This window comes from Tiliqua scincoides, chromosome 4 (assembly GCF_035046505.1).
Source record: "Tiliqua scincoides isolate rTilSci1 chromosome 4, rTilSci1.hap2, whole genome shotgun sequence".
Classification (NCBI taxonomy): domain Eukaryota; kingdom Metazoa; phylum Chordata; class Lepidosauria; order Squamata; family Scincidae; genus Tiliqua; species Tiliqua scincoides.
Window position 1 is genome coordinate 82,101,588 of NC_089824.1, and position 24,291 is coordinate 82,125,878.

A 24,291-nucleotide genomic window follows, 5' to 3' on the forward strand; every position below is an offset into this window, starting at 1 on the left:
TGCTTTATGGTATGTTCACGACACCCTCTGCTGGCGCAGTGAATTGTGCTCTAAGAGTTTCTGTGTGACCCAAGTTCTCACCCACAGATGACGGTGATCCCACTGCTTCTATCAAAAATTCCATGATCTCGTCTTGCCACTTCCAATCAATTTCCATCCAGTGTAGGTGTTGCTGCATGCTGTCTCTCTGAAACAAGAAGATATTTCAGTCACTCCTGATGTAAGAAACCTATTCTGTCTTCAACAGAATCTGTTTGTTGCATCTCTGCCAATTGCTGCTTTGGGCTTCCTTCATTCTTCTCAAATGGCACGTCCAGCTCAGTTATTCATGCAGAGACACAGAATAACAATTATGGCAGATAATTTTTACCCTAAAAATTACTCAGAGAAGTAAATTATTCAGAGAAGTAAGGCTGTGAAGTATGCCTCAATTTTTATTTATTTTCAAAAATTAGAATATGGGTGCCTCAGGTTGCAATCCTGTGCATGCTTTCCTGAGAGTAAGCCCCACTGAAGACAATGAGACTTACTTCTGAGTAGACAAGCATAGGATTGTGCGCTCAGGTATCAGAAGTTTGGGGGAAAAACAGCCCTCTTAGAAGCAGAATACTGTTGACGTCAGTCATATTGTACCAGTATTCAGCAGGGAAACCTCTTCAAGAAGAAAGGAAGGGGGCCTAAGCCACATGAAACCAAACTGTGGATAATGAAAGTACCATCTGTGCTGCAGGCTGCCTTTGCTCTCTAGTCTGGCTATTGCATAGCTAATGTATGTTAGAGGACCAAAAAATTAGGAGGAAAAATGTGCTTTATAGACTTTTATATTTGGCTTTTTTCCCATTGTGGAATTCCAAGAGGCATACAAGGGGATTTCTAGGCAAGATCATCTCCTATCCAGGCACTGAGCAGACCCAGGCTTGCTTGGCTTCAGCAAAGTGGCTGTAGCATATGCCTCCAGTTTATGCAATGGCATCTCTGTTTTAGCCTTTTCTCTTTGCAGTCCTCACAACATTCTTATGTAGGGTAGGTTGAGAGATAGTGAATGGCAAGCATTGATTTGAATCTGGGTCTCTGGTATCTCCTAATTCAACTCCAAATAAAGCCAACATTTAAGATTGTGGTTTGAATCAACATTTAAAAGGGGGGGCGGAGAGCAGGGGAATAATGGCAAGAGAACTTAGTGTTGTTTTGCAGTTTCACACTATAGGTGTAATATTGTTCTTTCGTCTACCTGTTTTGCCCCACTGCTGTAAAAAGGCCTCATTCAGTATCAACAGAAGATGTGATCGTTGATATTACACTGAAATGTGTGATATGTCATCATATCAAGCAGCAGCTATTTCATGTTATGTTTTTCACACAATTGCTGGAAAAATTCAGTAAAGCCTCAATATGGATGGGAAGGGGAATCCCCACTGATGGTGGCCCCTGAAAATCCTTTTGAAGGATTTTGAAGAAGTGCTTTAGTATTGTTTCCAAATTCTTGTAAATACTTCGCATGGTCATTCAGCCTGTCATGCTGAACCATGGTTGGGGGTGAATGCCAGTTCACATGATAGGCACAAGATGAAGCGATGGGGTCTATTGAAAGGAAAAGGGATGAATCACTGCACATGTCTGAAAGAAGAGAATAGAAAGTGCTAGGACAGAAAGAGAGAGAGAGAGAGAGAACAGGGGAGGGGGGATTTCTACATGGTAGACACTGGTGGCAGAAATTACAAGTGACAATTTACAAGTCACATACTGGCAAATAATCTCCCCATTAGAGCATAGAGGTATATGGGAATCGTACTCCTAGAAGCTTTAGTAAGAATGGATGGGACACACATTCTGAAGTATTTTACATACTACTTAAAGATATAACTTCTTGATAACAAATTAAAATCTTTGCCAGAAATTGCTGAGAGTGGAATTTTAGGGGGAGGGGAGGGAGGTGAGTTGGAGGTAGAGGATACTGCACTGCCAAGAAATGGGCAACCTTCATGATAATTGCCCAACCTGCCTGGCCAGCTGCACGCCTCCTGGCCACACAGTAATGAAGGCACTCTGGGCAGTACAGCCCCACACTTAACAGAGGATTATTTTTAACACAGGCAGCATAAGAAAGTGTACTATTACTAACTTTATGTGACACTCTATTTAACGCGCTGCTGTGGCCTGGAGTGCCCCTTTTCTTTAGTTTTGGTACTCCCCATTCTTTCTGTGTGCCTCATTGGACCAACTGATTGTGAACCTCTGGGACAGGGACCGTTTCTGTCATCTGTGTAAAGTGCTGCACACATGGGCAGCGCTATCTACATAAATAACTGCCTGAATCCCCTTTTCTGCTCAAGTCACATAATTTGCAGGGCTCAGTGCCTGGTAACAGGCAGCGCAGAAGAGTGGTTTTCTCCCCGACTGTTGCTTTAAGGGTTTTCCCCTATTTGGTGATTCCCTTCAGGCTTTTCTTTTCATTTTGAGCCATTGAGAGCTCTCTCTCTCTCTCTCTCTCTCTCTCTCTCTCTCTCTCTCACACACACACACACATACTGCTCCCAACTGTTCCATTTCTATTCCTCCCTTTTCTTGGAATTATGCTAGGTAGAAGTGAAACAGTGACTGCTTTTCAGAATACCCATTTCAATATATGAACCAAATACAGTATATGGCAGGTTTTAGCCCAGGTGGCCTCTGGGAGTAGGTGCACATCTCTGCCATTCCAGTAAGATACTGGAATGCATTCAGGAAGGTTTTCTCACTTTTAATAGCATAACTATTGATTGTGGACAGTTCCTCACCCCCTTAAATCAACTTTCTCGTTTCTAGCCATGTCCTGTAAGTGAAATTAAAAAGCCGTGTGATTATACTACCAGATTGAAAGGATGCCTTGGCAACTACTGCTGATAGATGGATTGTATACCTGGAATGCATATGCTGCATTAACACTGCTTTCCCATGAGATAAATGTGACTTCCCAAAATAGCCTTACACTTCCATTCCTTTGCATGTATAACTGGAAGTAAACCTTATGGACTGCGGTGGAATTAATTTCTGAGTAGAGATTTGGCTTGCCCAGTTGCAGCCTGGAGATTCTTCCTATAAGTTTACATGCCCCACATCAACTCAGAGAATAAGGCAGCTGTTGCTTATCTGATCCATATACACCTGCTGTGACTCAAACCTAGAGTCTGAGTTTGCAGTTTAGGATGAACTGTTCTGGAACAATAGTGTGATGGTTTACATATGTGCTTATTTCCATAAAATTTCTATAAAGACAGCTTGGCTTGAATGAAAACCTCTCTCACTGCAATGGCAAGTGGAGGGAGGGAAGAGACACTCCAGTACCAGTGTGCCAAAAGCCTTTTATTGCATTGAACTCTTCAAGTGATTCTTCTTTAAAAAGTGACATAACAACAACCTGTAGTAAAAGGATGGTTTGAAACAGTTTTCTTTTCACTGGTCTCTTCAACCTCTTGGGAAATCTGAAGACGTTTGGTCTCCATTCATTTCTCTGTGAGTCCCTTGTGGTATGGGGGAACTCCCCTTTCACTGGGAAATTCAGGTGTGGCCACAAATGGGGGAGTCCCTGTTCATCTGAAGTCTCAAAAAATAAATGACCCAATCCTAACAAGGGCCTGTGCCAGTGGAACACGTGTTCCGCTGTTGCACGCGGGTCGTAAAAGCACCGTAAAACGTTTTGCAACAGCACAAGGCCCAGGTGTGCCAGAGCAGGTAAGTCCAGAGCAGGTGTATGGAGGGTAGGGAGGGGGTTGAACAGGGTGAGGGGAGGACAGAACATGGCTGCAACAGGGGCAAGGGGGAGCAAATCAAGCCCGGAAAGGGGGCAGGATTGGCAGTGTCAGTGCTCAGTGTTAATGCTCTCCATATCCAAGCCCCCTTCCTGGGTCTGATCCTCCTTGGATCAATGTGGACTTGCGCCAGTGATCTTGCTGGCGCAGGTCTGAGTTGACCTGTTGTGGCTGCTGGGGCTTATCCAGGGGCAAGAGGACAAATACCCCAAGAAGACCCTCCGGGAGCCAAAAATCCCCCACAGGAAGCAGTGTAGTCAGCGCCAGTAAGTCCTTGTGGGGGCTAAGGGGGTGCAGGGAGCCCTGTGCGACCGTTTGCAGGGCTCCCTGAAGCTTAGAAAGTGAAAGCGGAGCGATTGCGCTCCGCCTCCACAAAACCGGAAGTGGAACATGATTGCATCGCTGTCTCCCCCTGCCCCCACCCCTTAAGGGGGCAGAGGCCAGGGCCCTCAGGCTGGGGTGTCGCAGTGCCCTAGTTTGAGAAGCCCTGCCATATGGGGATTTAGGTAGGATTGGACAGTAATTCAATTAAAAGGAGGAGACCATGGTGAAAAGATTCTCTTCCTGGCAAAAATATTCATGTCAATATGAACACTTTTGGGGATGTAGGTTAGAACCAAGTGCCTGAATTATACGGGAAAAGTAGGGGACCCTTAATTAAATCTACAAATTCCATCTCTATTTGAATCAAATCATGTCCCCATCTAAAAACAGGATCTGGGGGGCATTTCAAAAAGTAAGGGCAACAGGCCCCTTGTGACCTCTTTGCAATTTGAACATTGGTTAAACCCACAGCCTCTTTTGCCAGGGTGAACCAGCTCCTTCAACTCGCAGCTTGGGGGATACTTGTGGGAGGTGCCCCTCCACTGCCCTCAAACTGCATTAAATACCCTCCTGGATTGCTTTCCAGATTGGGAAGGTGAGATGGCAGCAGCTAATGTTCCTGCCAGTTAAAAGCCAGGCTCTGCAGAACAACTGAAAAGGGGAACTGATGGCTACAACTGATGTTCCTACCAGCCAAAAAGCCTGATCTTTAGCTGCTGCTGTCTCCATCTCTTCTGGATCAGTCTCCAGAGGCTGGAATACACACATGCTGATGTACATGCACTCCTCAAAAGGTAGCAGTGGACAGAGCATAATCTCCAGACCTCTATAGTCTGCAGATTTGGTTCTAGCAGTAAGTCTTCCTGCAACAGTGGCTACACAGTCAGTTTTATGGAAGCCTCCATCCCAAATATGATTGGCTTATTAAAAAAAAAAGTCAATTGCTGTAATATTGCAATATTTGTAATATTATAAGATGCTGGGAAGATCATTTTTAATGTCATCTAATTAATGCTAATAATACTTGTATTTGATGCATTTCTCATAAATATCAGTGATGATTTTCACTGATGAGGGGGCATAAAGATTTGTAGGCCTACCCCCTCTCTGATGTTAACTTAAAAGTTAAAACCAGCACCTTGAATTGGGTCCAGAAGCTAATTATAGTCACAGTTTCCACATTTGAGTAATTGCAGCTGAACAGCTAAGCACAGTTAGGATGGTGTAAGTCCTGATGAGCTCACTGGGATTTAATTCTGAGTAGACACAATACAGATTGCATTGTAAAATTGAATGGTTTCTCAAGCTCAGTTTGTTTCTCTCTCCAACTCTCGTTATTCTCGTACATACATAGGAAACACAGGACTGTGATCTTATACAACCAGATACATGCACATTCTTAAGCTTGGCTTGTTTTCTCCGCGTCTCTCATTTTTAGTGATGAAATGTGGAAAAGAAACTGTCACTTTTAACACAAAAAAGTATCTGTGCATGGTGGGTGCAGCAGCCCAGTAATTCAAATCCACAGGTGTTTTGCCATTGACATCTGTCATATTTTAATGGATTCCATGAGTACTAGAATGATCTCCCACCTCCTCATCAATGCACCAAACCAGGAAACGCATGACCGTAATCTTATACAATCAATGTCTGAAATTTAAGTAATATGTTAGAAATAGCTGAGGCTAGAACCAGGGGCTTTCTAATCTCTATTCTGCTATTCCTTGTGGTCACCCGCTTAAGACAACAGCAAGAAGCTTCTGAGAAGCAAGAAGCTTCTGAGAAGGTGATAGACTTTTGTCAGAACAGAAAGCGTCAAGTATGCTGCAGTTGCTCACTCGCCCACTCTCCTGAAGCTCGGAATCTTGGCCTACGCCACCTGAGGCATCAGATGGTCTGAGATGCATGTTGTCTTCTTAGGCATTGTAACACAAAAACCAAGATCCAAAAGTTGATAGGGCAGAGGGGGACTTTGAAAGCATGAGATTATTTGATTGCCTTAGAGTACGTGTTTCCAGCAGTGTCTCCTAGCTCTAGATCCCTTCATTCTGAGATATGCTCCAGGTGTTTAGGACCTTATCACTTGGGCAAGCTGAGTAAGTAACTGGTTAGCTGGTAAGTAAGCTGGTTAGTAACTGAGGATAAATAGGGGTACTTTAACAGTTGTCCTGATCCCACAAGGGGAAGGGAGCTTGCAACCATCACCCAAAGTGGCCGGCATGGTGATTCATGCTGGATGTGTGTTGCTAAGTAATGTGTTGCCACTTCTGACACCAGCAGTCCCCTGTTGTAAGGGAAGGGAGGAAAAGTAAGTAGGCTGATTCCAAAACCCATCTTTCCCCAACTGTCAAAGTGATGCTCATCTGTTTGGCCTTATATGCAACTGCTTGTCCATTAGTGAATATCATATATATTTTTAACCCATTTCTGCCCAGTCCATAGGCATTCACATATGATCCCTGTTGCATATTTTCAACATTGGGTAGAAATGGCTTAAATTGATCAACTTGAAACCTTTTTATAATTGTCTTTTTAAGTTTGTTTTCTGCACTGAAACTTAATGGATAAGGGAGATTATCAGCGCAATTCTAATGTGCTGGAATGGGGAAGCCGGCAGGCCTGCACCATATCCAGCACAAGTTTGGAGCTGCCTGCAGCTCAGGCTGGAGCAAGGGGAATCATTTCCCCTTATTCTGGGAAAAGTTGCTGCTACCCCAATGGGGCTACTACAATCTGCACCACATAAAAAGGTGGTGCAGATCCAAGCAGCCCAGAGTAGCTGCGGGCTGCCTGGGAACGTGGACAGGATCCAGCATAAGTGCCCCACTCTTCTGTCACCCACCCACAGGCCCACCTGCTACCCTCCTTCCCCCCCGCCCTGAAATGCCTACCTCCCACCCACCCCCGGACCCCTGTGCTGGCCTGGAAAGACCGGTGCAAACTTACCGGGCCCAGTATACTTTGGACTGCAGTCTATATCTCATAAAATACATAGATAAATGCTAATGTGATGCTTTCCCCAGCCACAGTTAAGAGGTGACATGATAACTAACTGTAAATATCTGAGATGCTCAGACCCATATGCAGCAGGTTTTTTCTCAGTTGCTCTGGAGGTTAGGACCAGAATAAAGTACAAGGAAGATTTAGGCTAAATGTTAGGAAGAACTTCCTGATAGTAAGAACTAATCAGAAGTAGAACAGTCTGCCTTGGAAAGTGGCAGCATTTATGGAGCATTTATGGAGCATCTCCATGCTGCATAAATGGAGGTTGATAAGCAGAGGCTGCATAGCCACATATCAGGGATGCTGTAGCTGATGACAGCCTGAATTGGCAGGGGATTGGACTCAATGACCCTGTAGTTCCCTTCCAAGATAATGATACTAACCACACAGTACTTTTCATGTATGTTTTCTCAACAGATCTTAGTCTGGGGATGGTGGTGGCAGACATGTATTATTAACTCTTTATTGTAAGCAAGGAACTGAGAACCCAATCTTGAGCTTGGCACACTGGCTTACTGCTGGCGCACGCTGTGGCAAACGTGCCATAAGGCAAATTTGTGAGCCCTATCGCCGATGCTCCGCCAGTGCTGGCTGGTGCTGGGCTAGTGCCAGAGCTCCGCTGATCAGTGGTCATGCAGACCGCTGAGCAGCAGAGAGGTAGGTGGATGCATGGGGGGAAGCAGGGGGGAAGTGTTCCATGGAGGGTGGAGGTGGAGGGAGAGCAGGGAGAGAGCAGGGAAGAGGTGTGCCAGGAGAGGGAGTGGACTGGGAGGGAGACAGAACCAGTAGAGCTTTGTTCCACCAGATCCAGAGCCTCTGTGTCGGACTTGCTGCCCGACACGGTGGCTTTTGATTCTATGGCGACCTTTGGGTCACCATAGAATCAAGTAGCCCTATTGTGGGGCTACTCACTTTATCCGGGGGAAAGAGACAAAAGTCCCCTTTTCCCACTGGCGGCTGCCTGGAGCATGCTGGATGAGGTGGCAGCCATTTTCGGCACCGCTGCAGCCCTGCAAGCCAGGCAGCTCGGGATTGGGCTGTGAGCCATAATGCTTGCCAAAGGAACTCCCTCACCTTGAATTTATGGCATATCAGAGTTTTGCATCAAGACCTTCCTGGCTCATATATTGTGCTCTTAATCATTATATTGCATTAGAAATTCTGATGGTTGCATAGTAACAGAAAATCCGACTTACATGATGGCTGTCACATAGATTCAATGACATCTATCAATAGACACTTTATTACATTTAGAAGATTGTTTAAGAAAAAACACAGCACTTTTTGGCGGCCTATCCTGCTCTGAGGAATCGCATGACCAGCACATGGAATAGAGGGGCCTGCATGCACTTATAGTGTCAGGGCACCAGTTAAAATGTGTTGGTGGGGTTAGATGTGCCTGCAGGCTGTATTTTGGAGACCACTAGATTAGTGCAACAGAAAATAGAAAAAGTGGATATAAGGGCATTCAGAAGTCCCCAAGGACAGGGCCACCTTGACCTAGCATCTAAAAGACAATAAGGAAGGAGCAAAGTAAACTTTCCTAGGGAGTGATGCCTCAGATTTTCTCAAAATGCCAATTGTGTGTGAATGAATGCAAATTTGTGATGCAGTGTGTTCATGGGGAAAGCTGAAACTGATTAATCAGATACAGTGGATGGATATTAAAGTTGCATCTGAGAATGAACAGGAAGTGTTTGTGCATTACTGGAAGAGTTAAGTCAGCCTATGCTTTATTATATGCTTTCTACCATGTAGTAACATGTAGTAACTCATTTTAAGAGGAGAAAGTCTTACATTATTTTCAGAACTGTTTGAGAAATCCTAGGCAGCGCAATCCTAACTGCTCCATATCCAGCAGCCCAGGGCAAGGGGAATGCTTCCCCTTACCCTGGGGAGTGCCGCTGCAGCCTCAATGGATCTGTTTGGATCTGTGCCACCTTAAGAGGTGGCGCAGATCCGAGCAGAACTGAGCAGCCTGGAGCTGCTCCATGCTGCCTGAGAAAGGGGTCAAGATCTGGTACAAGTGCTGGATCCTGGTCCCATCCCCTGCTCTTCCACCACCTGCCCACAGGCCCAACTGCTGCCTGCCCTCCCCCCACCCTGAAATGCCTCCTCCCCACACTCTCTCAGACCCCCGCGCCAGCCGAGGTCGGCTGGTTGACTTACCATGCACCGTCATCTGTCATCCCTGCACCAGCCCAGCTGACACCCCAGGAGGCGCAAACATGCTTTACAGCACATTTGTGACCTTCCCAGGCTGGCCAAGGGACATGTGCCGGCCCTGGGTGCAGTTAGGATTGCGCCCTAAGTGTAATTGCAATCTTGCATCACTCTCTGCAGAGCACTCAAGGGCTTACACACTGCAACAGCTGTGTTAAGTTTCTCCTATAAAGTTGGCTGATGCGTTTCTGCCTAAGTGAAGATAAGCTTTCCTTTTAGATATAATTGCTTGTGAGTAGCACCTCATTTTCCATATATGTAAACAAAAATTTTATTACCAATGCATTCTCTAGAAGTACTACCATTTCTGGGAAATCAATACTAAACAAATTGTTTGCAGTCTAGAAAGGACTTTACAGAAACTACTGAAAAGTTCTTAAATGAATAAATATATTGTGCAGTAAGTACAAACCAATCAAAATAATGGCAGTGCCACAGTACTGAGATCCAGAGGCATTTGTTACACAGAAATTGTGTGTTTACAGCTCTACACACAAACACAAATAACCATACACAAAATAAAATCATCATCATCATCAAGGCTCAACCCAGTCAGAATAAAGCACCTTAAAGTTCCATATATTTCAATGGGAGACGATTACAGCACAATTCTATGCTTTTTTACTCAGAAACAAGTCCTGTTGTATTTAGTGGTGCTTACTCCCAGGGAAGTGCATATAGGATTGCAGCCTTAAGCACATGCCTTATCACCCAATCTTATCAAGCAGCTCCACCACCAGATCATGGCATTCCGGCAGAAGCATGCATATCTGTGTACTTCTGGGCCACTGCCACAGATTGCGAGCAGGACCCCGCACGAGGTTACGACCAGGTGAGGCCCTGTTGATGTTGGTAAGTCAGCAGGGTGAGCAGAAGAGGGGAGGAGACATGTTAGAGGCGGGAGGGCATGTATCTTGGTGTGAGCGACTTAGGCTGGATTCTATTCCCTCCAGAACCTCCCAGCACACCCACTCGGTCTCCTTGGACTTGCACCAGCTAAAGAGCTGGTGCAGGTCCAAGGAGACCTATTGGCGATTGAGGGGCTTATGGATGGTAAGGAAAAGTACTTCCCCTTACCTCTTCTAAGCCTCCTGATTGCCCCACTCCACTCCCAGGATCATAGCATGCTGCACAGCCTATTTTGGAGCTGCTGCATGCTACGGTGGGGAAAAGACTACGAATGGGCTGTTACTTCCATAATGAAATCAGTTGACAATGCAATACCACGCGTGCCCACTCAGAAGAAAACTCCACAGTGTTCAGAGGCACTTACTGCCACGTAAATGTGTATAACCCTGCACAGTCACAATGCTTACATGTCATTGGAATGCACCCTGAGTATCTTTTATAGTTTTTAAAGGCTGGCTCACATGGCCAGCCAAGCAGAAATCTTATATGCATGGTTGGATGTGATTATATGTACACTTCCTCTACGCAATGTAACATAAACATTGGGCATGTGCAACTTAATGTACGATACATTCAGCTCCAGCTATCTTTCCATCCTTTCCTGAGGTACCAGGATCAGAAGAATTGGCTGTTAGTGTGTAGGGATACATCACCATTATCATATGTGACATCATATTCACATCTGTGCCTCTATATATGTTCCTATACTGCTCCTGAGCCCCACTGCACATGCAAAACTTCTGCTTGGTTGATTGTGTTATATCACACAAGTCAGTAACATAGCGAATGGCCCAATCCTATCTCCCAATTGGCTGCCATAAATCCTCTAAGCAGCAGTGCATCTCTCATGGTGCTGTCATGCCTGTCAAAATTGCTGGTGGGAGTGGCTGGCGACTTTGCGTGCCTGCCACATACAGTCTCAGCCTGGTTTGCAGCAGATAAGGTATCAATGGGAGCAAATCATGGAAGGTTTGGGGAGGTTTGAGGTGGGGAGCAGGGCAGCGCAGGGGTTGGTGTGGGGGCTGAAGGGGTTGGATTCTGGCAGCAGCATGTGCTGAGATGCTATCTCCATTTTTACAGCCTGACATGCCCCCTGCCTCTCCTTGGACTTACATAACTAAATATCTGTGATTTGTGACCAGGAAGCCTACTGGGAGGTAAGTTAAAAAAATGTTTAATTATCTCTCCCAGGCCAAGTGTCGTCGCCCCCCCCCCAACTATTGCACACAGTACGTGCTCCATCAGCATTGCTGCATGGCAGAAAATAGTAGGGGATAAGACATCTTAGATTTGCAAAATAAACCTGGATACTGAGGTAATCCATCCTCAATTAGCCTTGCAGACTGTTTGTAGGGAGAAAAGAGAAGAACCTGTTAGATGTGCCCTTGTTTCTAAATCCCATCTAGGAGACAGCCCTATCCTAAATGAATCATGAGCTGAAAATCTGGGCTGAAAAGGCTGTTTTGTAATGTTTTGTATATACACATTACAAAACAGCCTTTTCAGCCTATATTTTAAAATATGAGTTTCAGAGGGACAGCTGTGTTAGCGCCCAATCCTATCCAATATTCCAGCACCGGTGCAGCCCCAAGGTAAGGGAACAAATGTTCCCATACCTTAAGGAGGCCTCTGTGACCGCTGCCCCACCACAAGATGCAATGCATGCCCCATTGGCACAGCTGCACTGGCACTGGAAAATTGGAAAGGATTCGGACCTTACTCTCTTGTAGATCAAACCAAAAGGAATACTGCTTGGCCATAAACAGTACTATGGTGACTGACATAGGGGCTAAAGCCCACGGTTGATGTATGAGGTGGTCTTCTAGGAGTGGGTACAGAGAAAAAATGTTCTACCAGTGGTCCAAGAAAAAGAAAAGAAAATGGACCAAGAACATTCTGAAGATAGGTGTGAGTGAGTTGCTGTGGGCCAATTAAAAAAATTAATTAAAAAGTCAAGTGACGAGCAGCCTTGTTAATTATTGCCTTGATCCAAAGGGAACAGCATACAATTAATCACTGCAACAAGATCAAACCTATGCAATTAGTACAGTGATAGTTCATGAATGAAATATTATGTGAGCTTCCCCTAAATCTGGGAATGTTCACAGCAGTATTTCTTATTTATTACATTTTCTTCCATCAGAGAAATCAAGGCACTGTCTATGGGGTCTAGGCAGTTGCTTAACAGGCACTGATCAGACCTAGACCTGTTTAGCCTCAGCAAAGTGGCTTACTCATGTGTCTTAGATCATGCCCTGGAACACAACATATTTTGTAAGTATCTACACCTACAGACCCGTCACACCAAACATCTGAAATATTATGATTGTCCCAGGCACGTTTTGTAAATGCGCACACTCAGAGATACACCAGCGAACTGTGACACTGATAGTATGCTACTGTAAACATTTGCTTTGTATGTCAGCATTCATGAGATTCTGAGTACTTACTGTAATACAAGGGGGTATATGTGGGCAGATCTATATACAATATGAATTGCTTAAGACAACTCTGGCCTGAAAATCATGTTGAAACACACAGCTGAATAAGCTGGTGAAACACACCTGTTTCATAATACAGTAGAAACAGTGAAACTCTGAAAATGGTTCAATATGGTTTCATCTCTCAAAGTGTGACAGGCTTCTTTTCATATATGAGCATAACTCTCCAAGCTACACAGGAAACCTACCTTCATTTCTATAGTCATTTACCCCCCAATATTTGGTCAGATATTATCGGCTTATATTAAACAGTAAAATTACTCAGCACTGGAAACATTCCAGAATATGAAATTGTCTCTCTCCATTTCAGTTCTGTTCAGATATTCAATGAGATTAAGATTAAGTTTCATTTTCTGCTTGACAGTGACAAATAAAGGAACCATTGCATCAGGTGAAATAATAACAACAACAGCAATAATTGCAGTAACAGTATAAAAAGGATATTGTGAAATTTCCTGAAGTGTCTGCTTTCTTTATTTACAGAAATATTCAGACAAGTGATCTGTCTGCTAGTGAAATGACTGAGGGCAACTTTTTTGTTGTGAAAGTCTGCTGCAAAAGTCCACTGACATTCTGAAGGAATACCGTTGCGAGCATCTAGTTTTGAAGACACACATTCAGTGCACATCCACCCCTTGCTGTCCATGTGTGCTGGCGCTACCAAACCATGCTTCTGCACTGCCTTTTGTCCTGCATTCACAATCCAAGCAGCAGCAAATGCAGGAACCTGCCTTAGTCCAGACAGCCATAGACACCTGGGGTGGCTTAGCTTAATGGCACCTTTCCAAGATAATAGATTCAATCCTAGTACTTTCTCTTCAAATGATCTTGAGAAGGAGGGTCGGAAAAAACCTCTGGGTGGAGCCTGAGAGTAGAATGTGTTGATCTAGGCATGCAAAGAAGGTCTGAGATTCACTCCCTAACATCCCCAGATGCCTAAAACCCTGGAGAGCCACTGTCAGTCAGTGTAGACCAGGGGTGCCCAAACCCTGGCCCTGGGGCTACTTGTGGCCTTCGAGGCCTCTCAATGCGGCCCTCAGGGAGCCCCCAGTCTCCAGTGAGCCTCTGGCCCTCTGGATATTTGTTGGAGCCCACACTGGCCCAACGCAACTGCTGTCAGCGTGAGGGTGACTGTTTGACATTTTGTGTGAGCTGTGGGATGAGGGCTCCCTCCACTGCTTGTTGTTTCACATCTGTGATGCAGTAGCGGCAGCAAAGGAAAGGCCAGCCTTGCTTTGTGCAAGGCCTTTTATAGGCCTTGAGCTATTGCAAGACCTTCATTCATTCATATAAGTTCATCTTTAATATAGTCATTTATGTAAACTTATGTAAATTAATTCAAATTTTAAATGTAAATTAATTCTTTTTTTTCTCCTGGCCCCCGACACAGTGTCAGAGAGACGATGTGGCCCTCCTGCCAAAAACTTTGGACACTCCTGGTGTAGACAGATCAAGCTAGATTGATCCATAGTCAGACTCAGTAAAAGCCTAGAAACAGACTGGGGACACTTGAGAAACCTCCCTGGGAAAAGAGTTTTAGAGTCATAATGCCACCCCCCCAAAAACCCTGTCCTTTGTACCTACCAAGCAACATTGATTCCCCCCCCCCCCGAATCTGAGTTTGTTTGGCATTTAGGATGAAGATGAATTTGGGATGCTTTCCCAATATGAAAATCAAGAATGGAGAACAACGACTTGGATATGTCCTTCCTCTCCACCTGTAGTATGGTCACTGCCACATGGTGACAGTGCTGAGGTGGAGAGGAAGGAAATGAAACTTTTTTTGGTTTCTACATTTGGGGAGATGAAGGCTGGCAGTTCCCAGGCTGGAGCCCCTGCCCATCCATCATGACATGACTAATAAACCTGACCAATCTAAAGCAAGGTTGGGATCTTTGTAGGTGATGTAGTCTACACAGTGACAATGAGGCAGAGCTCCTCCTTCATGAGGTTCTGAACTTAGTGTCCCTCTTCCTTGCTGCCTCATTCCTCAGGATGGAGATATGTAACACTTGTGCTGGTTCATTTAGAGTCCTGTTGGGATCTGAACCATTCTTAAGGTGCATTCAGTAAACTGCTGATGCAGCAAGGCCCAGAAGAAAAGCTCAGTGACATATCAGCCTGATCCATAGACCAACCATTTCAATTGTGATGTTGGAATTAAAGAATAGTGAATGGCTTGTAAATATCAATGGAAGTCATAATCAAAGAGGTGTAAGAAGGAGGAAAGCAGTAGAACAGTGACACCTGGCTTAGTGAGAGCATACAACACAGACTACACGTGCTATATGTAGTATATAGCTATATGCAGTTTGACAAGATCAGAATGACCCTGCACAAGCCTTTAGTTTGTCTGTTCCCCTCTCCTTGACCTCCTCTTTCACATGAAAGAGGTGGGACTCAAAGTTTCTGCTTTCACTTTGGAACTAACCACAGTTTGCCAATTGTGAATCTGGGGGACTGTCCTTTTGTTCAAGCTAACAAACCAGGACATCAAACCAGTTGGCTTGTTTCAATTAATCATAATTTGAACAATCCATGGTTCCTCAAGCCTGGACATAAGGAAGTGTGGTTAGTTCATAAGTGAAAGGAAAGGAAAGGAAAGAGAGGAAAAAATGCTTTAAGTTTTACTTCAACGCACAGTTAAAACATTGAGGGCACAAGCCTAACCAGGTCTACTCAGAAGTAAGTTCCATTTTGTTCAATGGGGCTTACTCTCAGGAAAGTGTGGTTAGGATTGCAGCCTGAGTCACCTAAATAGTTGATGTTCCATAGTCAAACCCTTTAGCCAACTTTATCCCCCTTGCTATTGCAAAAAGAGCGGCTCTGTATGTAATATACACATCTTCCTCTGACAGTAAATTACAAACAAGGGCAGTTGAAGACCTACCTGAATGCAAAGATAGGCATAATTTAATATCACTTCTCAGCAGGGAGATGTGGGGTGGAGGTAGAAAGCAAGGTCTGCATAAACTTCACCATGTGTTTTCTTTGTGCTGTATACATGTTCCATCAGTTTATTAAAAATAGGGCAGAAATCTGTCAGTAGTTTAAAAAAAAAGGATTGTTAAGAGGAGATGTCTGTTTATCTTTATGATTACTATAACAAAAACCATTTGATTGGATTTCCTTCTTGCCTGTTGAAATGATTTTTAAACACATGGTTTCTATTATTACTATTTTGTACCGTATCTTTAATTTCTGTTATGGTTCATGACTGATATGGAAATAAAACTGAACTTGCCTTATGTTACTTACAACTGCAATTGATTCAAAACAAAAAAGGTAGGTCTATACATTATATGCCTGGTTTTAAAATGATGTGACTCTTATCAGCCATTTTCAGCCACTGTGCTGTGGTACACTGGTGTGCCACAAATGGTCTGCAGGTGTGCTGCGGAAGTTTTGGGGGGTCATTTATTAGTAGGGCCATTGGGGGTTGTGAGCCCTGCCCACCAACAGCATGGCGGTTATTATGCTTGAATTTTACCTTTCAAGCATGATACAGTGACACTTTTCAAACTTGGCTCTGCAATCAAGGCTGTCTAACTTTTGGTGTACTGAAACCAAGCAAATCATATATATGTATTTAAAGAACATTGAGTGTTGTATGACAGAGAAATTGTGACCTGTAGCGTGCCCTATTGTAGTTTATCTTTAGGTCAAACAGGTTTTTGAAATGGCAACCCAAAAAAAACCCTTCAAAAATGGGTTTATCAGAGATAGTACTGGGTGTATAGTACACACCACCACCAAAAATACCATGTTCAACATTCTAATGAAAAAACCCTCCGAAAATGGTCTGCCTACGCCCTCTGAGTCCACCAGTTCGGAGTATCTAAAACTTTGCTGCAGCTGGGACATCTAAACACTCTAAGTAGCAATTTACTGGAAAAGGCCCAGCAGTGAAGGCTTAAACTATTTTTTTTACAAACCCTGTTTTGCATAAATGGCAAAAAATAGAAATATTTATCTGCCAAAAAAAAAAAATCTGTCTTGCAATGGGGTTGCAATTGCTCAGAACCAAACAAGCGCCTCCACACCCATGAGCAAGCATACCTCGCTTACTCATCCTTCCAGGAATGAAAGTGGGCGGGACTTACAAGCACTGGGTGCTCTCAAAACGGGGTGGGGCACAACAACGCGCAGAGCCCGCCGGGAGTGGTAGTTTTAGAACGGCACTCTAGCATAGGGATGGAGGGAGGGGAGAACTACGAGTCCCAGAAGTGTTCCGTGGCTCCATTGGGGCAAGGCTTTTCGCAGTGCCTGGATTGTAAGGACACGTGGGAGTGATGGAGAGCGAAGGGTGGGAATGAGAGGGACGCAGTTCCTGGCAGCGCGAGCTGAGAGCAAGTTCATCTGGGCTCTGGTCCAGTGGAGTCCAGGGGCGGCCAAGCGGAAAAGCCTCTGATCATAAGACACCTAGGAGGAAAGTCCCAGCCAACTAGGAGGGGGGATGCTGATAGATCCTTGCATAGGATGTTATTTACTAATAGAACAACGCATATAAAGTGCTCCTCCATATAGAGTAAATACTTTTCCCCCTCTTCCTCCCCCCCTTTGCAGCCTCTCACCCATAGGCTGCTTGTAGTTTCTGGTGCAAAAGTTGCAGCCCGCTTAGTAGCGCCATGGGGAATGGGATGAACAAGGTAAACGCTGCTGCTGCTTCTGTTCTTTCTGTGTATGTGTGTTCGCGTGCAAGCTGTTTAAAGACACGTTTCTGTCTTGTTTGGAGCTTTGTCGGAAAGAGCATGCCAAGGATCGCGTGCTTTGCATTGCAAGGACTTTCTGGGGGCTTAATGGGGAAGGGCTGACTTTGATCAGAGAATGGGGAGGGGGGACGATCCACACAGCTGGAAGCTGTGTGTGTGTGTACACGCCAGTCACCTGACTACCACACGCACGTGAAGCTCAGCCCTGCTGCGTGTGTTGACGTGGAAGTAAGTCGCATTGAGTTGTGTGGGTTTGTGTGTTGGGGGGAGAGTCAGTGCCCAAGCCTAGGCGTGTCTACTCAGTAGTAAGTTCCACTGTAATCAATCCCAGATAAGTGCTTGGATTTGCAATTCTATACATGCTTTCCTGGAAGTCAGCCCCATGGAACTCAATGGGACTTACTTCTGAATAGTCACGCGTAGGACTGGGCTATTACTTCCTAGGCAGCGTGCACAGGGTTGCAGCCGCAGCAGTTAGACTTGTGATGCTTTGGCTCGCAAGAAATCCTCGCTTAGTGCAAAAGATCGGGTGGAAGAGACTGCTCCGGTTCGTCTATAGATCTGCGTTGGTCACGCAGTAGAGAATTGACAGCGAATCGGTATGTACTGTTTTCGTTCGGTGGAGTAGACGCCTCTTGGTCATTTGCATACGCAGAGGGAAACGCTTGGGCTCGTCCTCGAACTTGCAGCTGGTAATTCAGCAAGTGGGCGTGCAGGGGTGTGTGCCCTTTAAATCGCTCCGAATAAATAGTCAGCCTTTGCTATTCCTTCTCCTAGGGCTGTGGTTCCCAAACTGTGGGTCCCGACCCAATTTTTGGTGGGTCACGAAACTGACAATTAGATTAGACAAGGCAATTAGATGAGACTATGTGCATCGAGGTTAAACAATCTGCTGGGGGAAGGGGGGAAAGCATTATGGCCTAATAACCTTTAGAGCTACTGAGGCTTGAGTTGGTTGGTAAAGCTTTTTTAAAAAGCAATTTCTGCTCAACTTTGCATATATACACAACAGGGATCAAATGTATACACCTGTGGGCTGGGCAGAAATGGGTTAAGGTGGGCCCCATGCTGAAAAGTTTGGGAACCACTGTCCTATGGGATGTATTTCCGGTGCGGTTTTCTGCAAGAAGATGAGGCACCAGGTTCCATTTCTTATAATGTCAATAATAGAAATGTCATTTCTTATAGTTTCTCCTGAGTGTGCAAAAGTCATTACATGTATTACTTTGAGATAACCCTTAACAACAAGATAATACCTTATCTCTGTAAGGTATTAGCCCTGTATTGCATTTGAGTGACACAGCACAAGCCTATTCATGTCTACTCAGAAGTAAGTCTTATTGAGTTCAATGAGGCTTACTCCCAGGAAAGTGTATTGTAGCCTGAGGCTGAGAAGCAGTGGCTTGCCTAAGGTCACCTATCTCACCTTCTCTTTCCTCAAATCAGAGCTCTTAAATCCCCCTTGTCCATGGCCTCTGAGAAAAACTTTGTCAGGGTTTCAGAGTTTCTTTTGGGGATACAAAGTTTCTTTTGGTCCCCTTCCATTCTCAATTGGATTATAATTTCTACAAATTAGGTCAGTGTTTCTCAAACTGTGAATTGGGACCCACTACGTGGGTCATGAGCCAATTTTAGGTGGGTCCCCATTCATTTCAATATTTTATTTTTTAATATATTAGACTTCATGCTATCATGGTATGTGACTGCATTTGGGGAAATCTTTCAGATCTGTTCTTTGAACATGCTATTATATAAATGCTTTTTACAATGATAGTAAATGGAGCTTACTCCTGGGTAAATGTGGCTAGGATTGCAATTTAAGATTGGCTAGGATTGCAATGTAGGATTGTTAATTTTCCTGCTTGATGATGTCACTTCTGGTCACGACATCACTTCTGGTGGGTCCTGACAGATTCTCATTCTCAAAAGTGGGTCCTGGTGCTAAAAGTCTGAGAACCACTGAATTAGGCTATATAAAACTACCCAAAACATGAATGCTAGTCTTTGCACAATATATGCAAACATTTTCTAAGATCCCAGGAAATTTCCAACTTCCCTCCTGTGGCTCTCAGGCCCCCATTTTGACCCCAGGTCTAGGTACAATGTAATCCCCCTGCACCCCCTTCTCATGGGCCCAGCCCTTGTCCTTCTGATCAGGGCAGAGATGAGATTCAAAGTGGGGAAGTTCTGATTTTCAGCCACCACATTACACCAGTTCTCTTCAGGCATCCTTCTATTCAAGGCTTATTTTACATAGTTTCTTTACTACTTATATCTTCCCCATAGGCTGGTCCACACACATATACATCAACTGATAATTTGCAGTAGAGCATGTGAACTTGATGTTGCTATCACCAAGTGATAACTGTACATGTGTAAATAGTGCCTTAATGTCTTAATGTCTAATGACTTTATTTGTTGTGATCTTCCTGAGCTTTGGTTAGTGAAATCATTGAGTTTAATTTAATTAAACACCCGTTTAATTTTTGAAAAATTTAGAACAGTCTACCTCACAAAAGTTTTCCTACTGCAATGCTGTTGTTGCAAGCTACTGACCATCTCCTTCAGAGCTGCTTAGAACTCTGATCCCTAGCTAGTGTCGCTTAGTGACTGAGCAGTAAATCAGGACTTTCCTAGTTCAGATATGACTTCTGCCATTTTTCAGGGAAAAATGAAGGAGCTCCTTTAAATCAAATGGAAGTCCTGCACTTCTGTGTTTGAAGAAATTTCACCTTCAAAGTAATGGACTTTTTGTTTTTGTGCAAGGGCAGCAGTGGCAGACCCAGGGTAGCATCTGGGGATAATAAGATTTAGGCAGCAGTTGTATACACACTTTCCTGGAAGTATGTTCAGTTGAACTTAGTGGAACTAATTTCTGAGTTGACATGCATAGGATTGCATGGTAACTTACCTTACAAGGTTGTCATAAGGACAGCATCAAAATAATACATGTAAAAAGCTATGCACAAGTTAAATATTCTTGGCACGTCATGGAAGTGCAAGCCTCATTCATTGCATTGGAGTTCCTATGTGAGCATATTTAGGATTGTGACTCCCCTGAAATTGTGGAGAAAGAGAGGGAGGATGGGTGGGGTGCACAAGTTTGTTCTGCATGGGACCAACTCTTTGTGCAACTTGCAGGTCCTCTGTCACTTCTAACCAGTGGCCCACCTTTTTAGAATTGGACCCACCAGCATTTGTAGGCTCCTCAGCCCACCACTCGCTTCTCCTCCACACTTTCTCTTATTTCCCACCCTCTCCTTCCTTTTCAAAGAGCTCCCCAGAAGACCCACCTTAAATGCCTGCCCTGGATAAGCTGTGTCCCTGGTTGGGGTAATGACCTCACTGCAAAACTGCATGGTTTAGTAGGAAGGTGGGTGTGGTTATCTTGGGCTCCACCCACCTTGTGCTTTGATACCTCCCTCTGTTTTTGCATGGCTAAATCTTGGCACATTAAATCCTGGGCAGGGTCATAAGTGTGTGATTAGTAGAGGAAGTAGCATCTGAGTGAGTGGGCTTGTAGCTCACATTTTTGGCCACGTTTTCATCAGTAGTTATATTATGCTTAGTGCTGTAATGAGGATCTAATGTCATAAGAAAATTGGAGGCTAACTGCAAAGTATGTTCCCCTGGAGATGATCTGGCCTGTCAGTATGTGACCTTGGTTGGTAAACTGAGTGAACCGTTTGGCTATAGCCATGTATGGTATAAGAAAGAAGAATTGGCTGGTGATGGGCTACTTCAATTAAAAGCCTTCCCTTTGTTCTTAAGCCAGAGAGGCTTACTTGCTTCCCTTAATGTTTCTGGGAAGGCCAACCCCCAGAGACTGTTAGCAGCTGCTGTTGCCACAATTGGTTCTTGGTTCATCTGGTGGCTGTTAACGCTTGCCCTTAGTCTGACCAGTGAGTAGTGCTGCACACAGTAGCACAACCCATTGTTGGAACCCTCATTAAGTGGAATTAATAGCATTTACCCACATTCATCTCTCTCCCTTAATCTCCCCCCCTTCTGTTGTCTCATCATTTTGTATTTTAAATTGTAGGCTCCATGGGAGCAGGGACACATTTGTGTTGTCCATGTAATGTTGAAATGTATCATGTTCTCTGAGGGCATGATATAATTAGGGAAGAAATGTAATAGCTAGGAGCCCAAGCTATAAGCTAGAAAGTCATCTCTGTCGTGAACGCTCTCTAAGCCATGGCTCCCCGTCTACAATATAATACTCAACCAATGGTATGGGTACCGCCAGTGATACTTGAGGTGGTGTTTGGTGGTACTCATGGAACCCCTGGACACCTGCCACCCAGCAGTGAGATCAGGAATGCAGCACAACAAACAGGGTTGGAGACTCCGAAGCCTGTTTTTCTGCACTCAAAAGTCCTCTTATTCCACCCTGAGCCTCTTATTGGTATTTGTCCTATCACATCTGACCTTCCAACCCAGAAGTAACTGGCAATGATGTCATTGCCAGTTACTTCTGGTGTTACTTCCAATAGGTGGACCATGGTGAAGTGGTACAGTGGAGGACAAATGATGAGAAACATTGACTTAGAGGGTTATTGTAAGGGTGGTTTATTATTAAGACTATTTATAGTGGTTAAGTGGTAACAAGGGGTGTATAGTAGCCGGTGTGCGTATTTATGGATAAGCGTGTCCTTTGAATATCTCCTCAGAGAGCCAAAAATGGCAACAAAACTGTGTACGATATCACACTTTGACTGAAGTGGCTGTCAGGATCATATGGTGAAATATGACATGAGAAAGCCTCATCTATAAATAGAGGTGTTTGAAAATGGTGTTTTACTCAGAAGTAAACCCATTGGGTTGGGTAAGAAGCTGTAATTCTTTCTTACTCACCAGAAACGAACACCTCTAGCTATAAAGATGTTTGCCTCTTGGCCTATTAAAAATAAAAATCAAGGCACATATTCTTTGCAAATGTCATAGCTCCGATATCGGCATATGTACATTCCTGAAACATTTCCTATTCCCCTTCTGCCTGATTGTCAAGAAAACTGATCTGGTAAAGAACATGGAAGACAGGATAAATCTTGTCCTGTTCAAGTGGGCGAGATTTTGTATGGTCTGTTGGGCTAGATTCACGGTGCGTAGTCTTAACTCCTTTGCATTGTTCAACACCTCTTTTGCATTGTTCAACTTGGCAGTTTCATTACTGCCAAGTTCTGATCAGCCCCATGGGTTGAGTTGGTTTCGGTGACTAGGCAGTCATGCAGGGGGCACTTTAAAATGAACAGCTATTATTAAATGGGCTATTATTTCACACAGGGAGATACTGGTAATGGCTCACCACCTCTCACCCCCATTCCTCACCATAGTGGCAGTGAGAAGTTCCCCAGGGCCCCTACATACAAGCATGTGCTGTTCATGGATATATACCTTACAAAGTTGCATGAGTGCCCAAAGTTCTCTAAATTCTCACTCAACCTTTTTCTATGTACTCAGCCAACTGATCAGTGCTAGTTAGGCATGATGCCCATCTGAATGTCATACCCCCTTGCCTAATCACCTATCAGTCTTACAGAAAGGCTCCTTTGAGAAAGGGATGTAGGGTGGTGGACCAGGCATAACTCCTTGTTTCCCCCAAATGGACTGCCAACAAGTCACATTTGGCCACCTAGCGTTGAAAAACACCTTTCTTGCCTCTAGCGTTGAAAATGGAGAGTCAACCGGCATTTTTCAGGGTCCTGATTTGGCCCTGGGCCCCAGTTGCTGATCCTAGCCCTATATCTAGCTGTAGAGAGGATAGACTGGTTATGATGGAAAAATAGCTGTCATATAGTCAATGACACATATTCCAGGACTGAACATATGATTACCTGTAACAATGTTAGATCTTGAATGCTAAAAATAACACAGAAATTGCCCAGGTGACAGCTCATGTTCAAAAATCATTTCCCTCAACTTAGTTTTTCAGAGTTTTGCTTCAAATGGAACCATCACTGCTTCTAACCTAGCTAATACTGTGATCTCTGGTAAGAGTCTGTCAGCTTCTCAGAGTAGAAGTTTTCACTATTGTTTGGCTGTGGGTCACTGGAACTAAAAAGAAAATGTTTCGCAGTGAAGTCTTTATAAGTATTATCAGGTGAGAAGCACTGTGAGAGCTCAGCAAGTTTTTCCTTGTAGACCCAGGAGATCTAGAGCAGAATTATGTTCCATCCTGTATGCAAATTAAACTGCGTCACATTGTGCTACCACAAGAGATCTACATTTGATATTGTTGTTTTCTTTCTTGCAGATCCTTCCTGGCTTGTTCCTGGGAAATTTTAAAGGTAAGATTAGTCTCACTACTAGCAGCTATAGAATAGGTTAAGAGTGGGCAAACCTTTTGGCTTGAGAGTAGCACTGAAGTCTGGCAATCATACTGAGGGCCATAATGCATATCTAAGACTTGTATCCTACTTGTTTCACTCCTGAAACTGAAGTGCTCAAGGCAGCTAACAGTCCACACAAAAACAATTGGAGGAATTCTTGGGACAAAAATAGGATGTTCTAATTTTTCTCCTTTTTGTATGTGCGCACACACACACACACACACACACACACGCACACAAAGGTACTACTTCATGGATCCGATAAAGTGGACCGTAATCCACAAATGCTTGTGCTACAGTAAATTTGTCTTAGCAATCATAAGATGTAGTTTTTACATTTCTGTTTAATTTGATAAATTTAATCATTCCTGGAACCTCCAGGTTCTCTTCCCTTAAGCAGTTCCCACACCCGCACAGAACCCAGTAAATGTAACTCAAGTTTTTAAAGCACACCCCCTTCTTACTCGTCAGTGTTGGCATTCTTAGAAGAGATTTAAGT

At 44.2% G+C, this 24,291-nt stretch overlaps 1 protein-coding gene and 1 long non-coding RNA gene across 2 annotated transcripts in view; one reads left to right on the top strand and one right to left on the bottom strand.

Moving 5' to 3' along the window:
• Positions 1–87: 87 nt before the first annotated feature.
• LOC136649007 (uncharacterized) lies at positions 88–20,787 on the bottom strand. Its single transcript, XR_010794360.1, has 3 exons — positions 20,754–20,787; positions 15,639–15,787; positions 88–187 (listed from the first exon to the last, which is right to left on the bottom strand). It is a non-coding gene; the product is annotated as an uncharacterized lncRNA (long non-coding RNA).
• The window catches only part of DUSP22 (dual specificity phosphatase 22), a 47,275-nt gene continuing 40,036 nt past the window's right edge, over positions 17,053–24,291 (top strand). The window contains exons 1-2 of the mRNA XM_066625380.1: positions 17,053–17,397; positions 23,717–23,750. Coding sequence (XP_066481477.1) covers positions 17,377–17,397; positions 23,717–23,750 — 55 coding nt within the window. The 5' untranslated portion in view covers positions 17,053–17,376. The remainder of the gene's footprint in view (positions 17,398–23,716; positions 23,751–24,291) is intronic.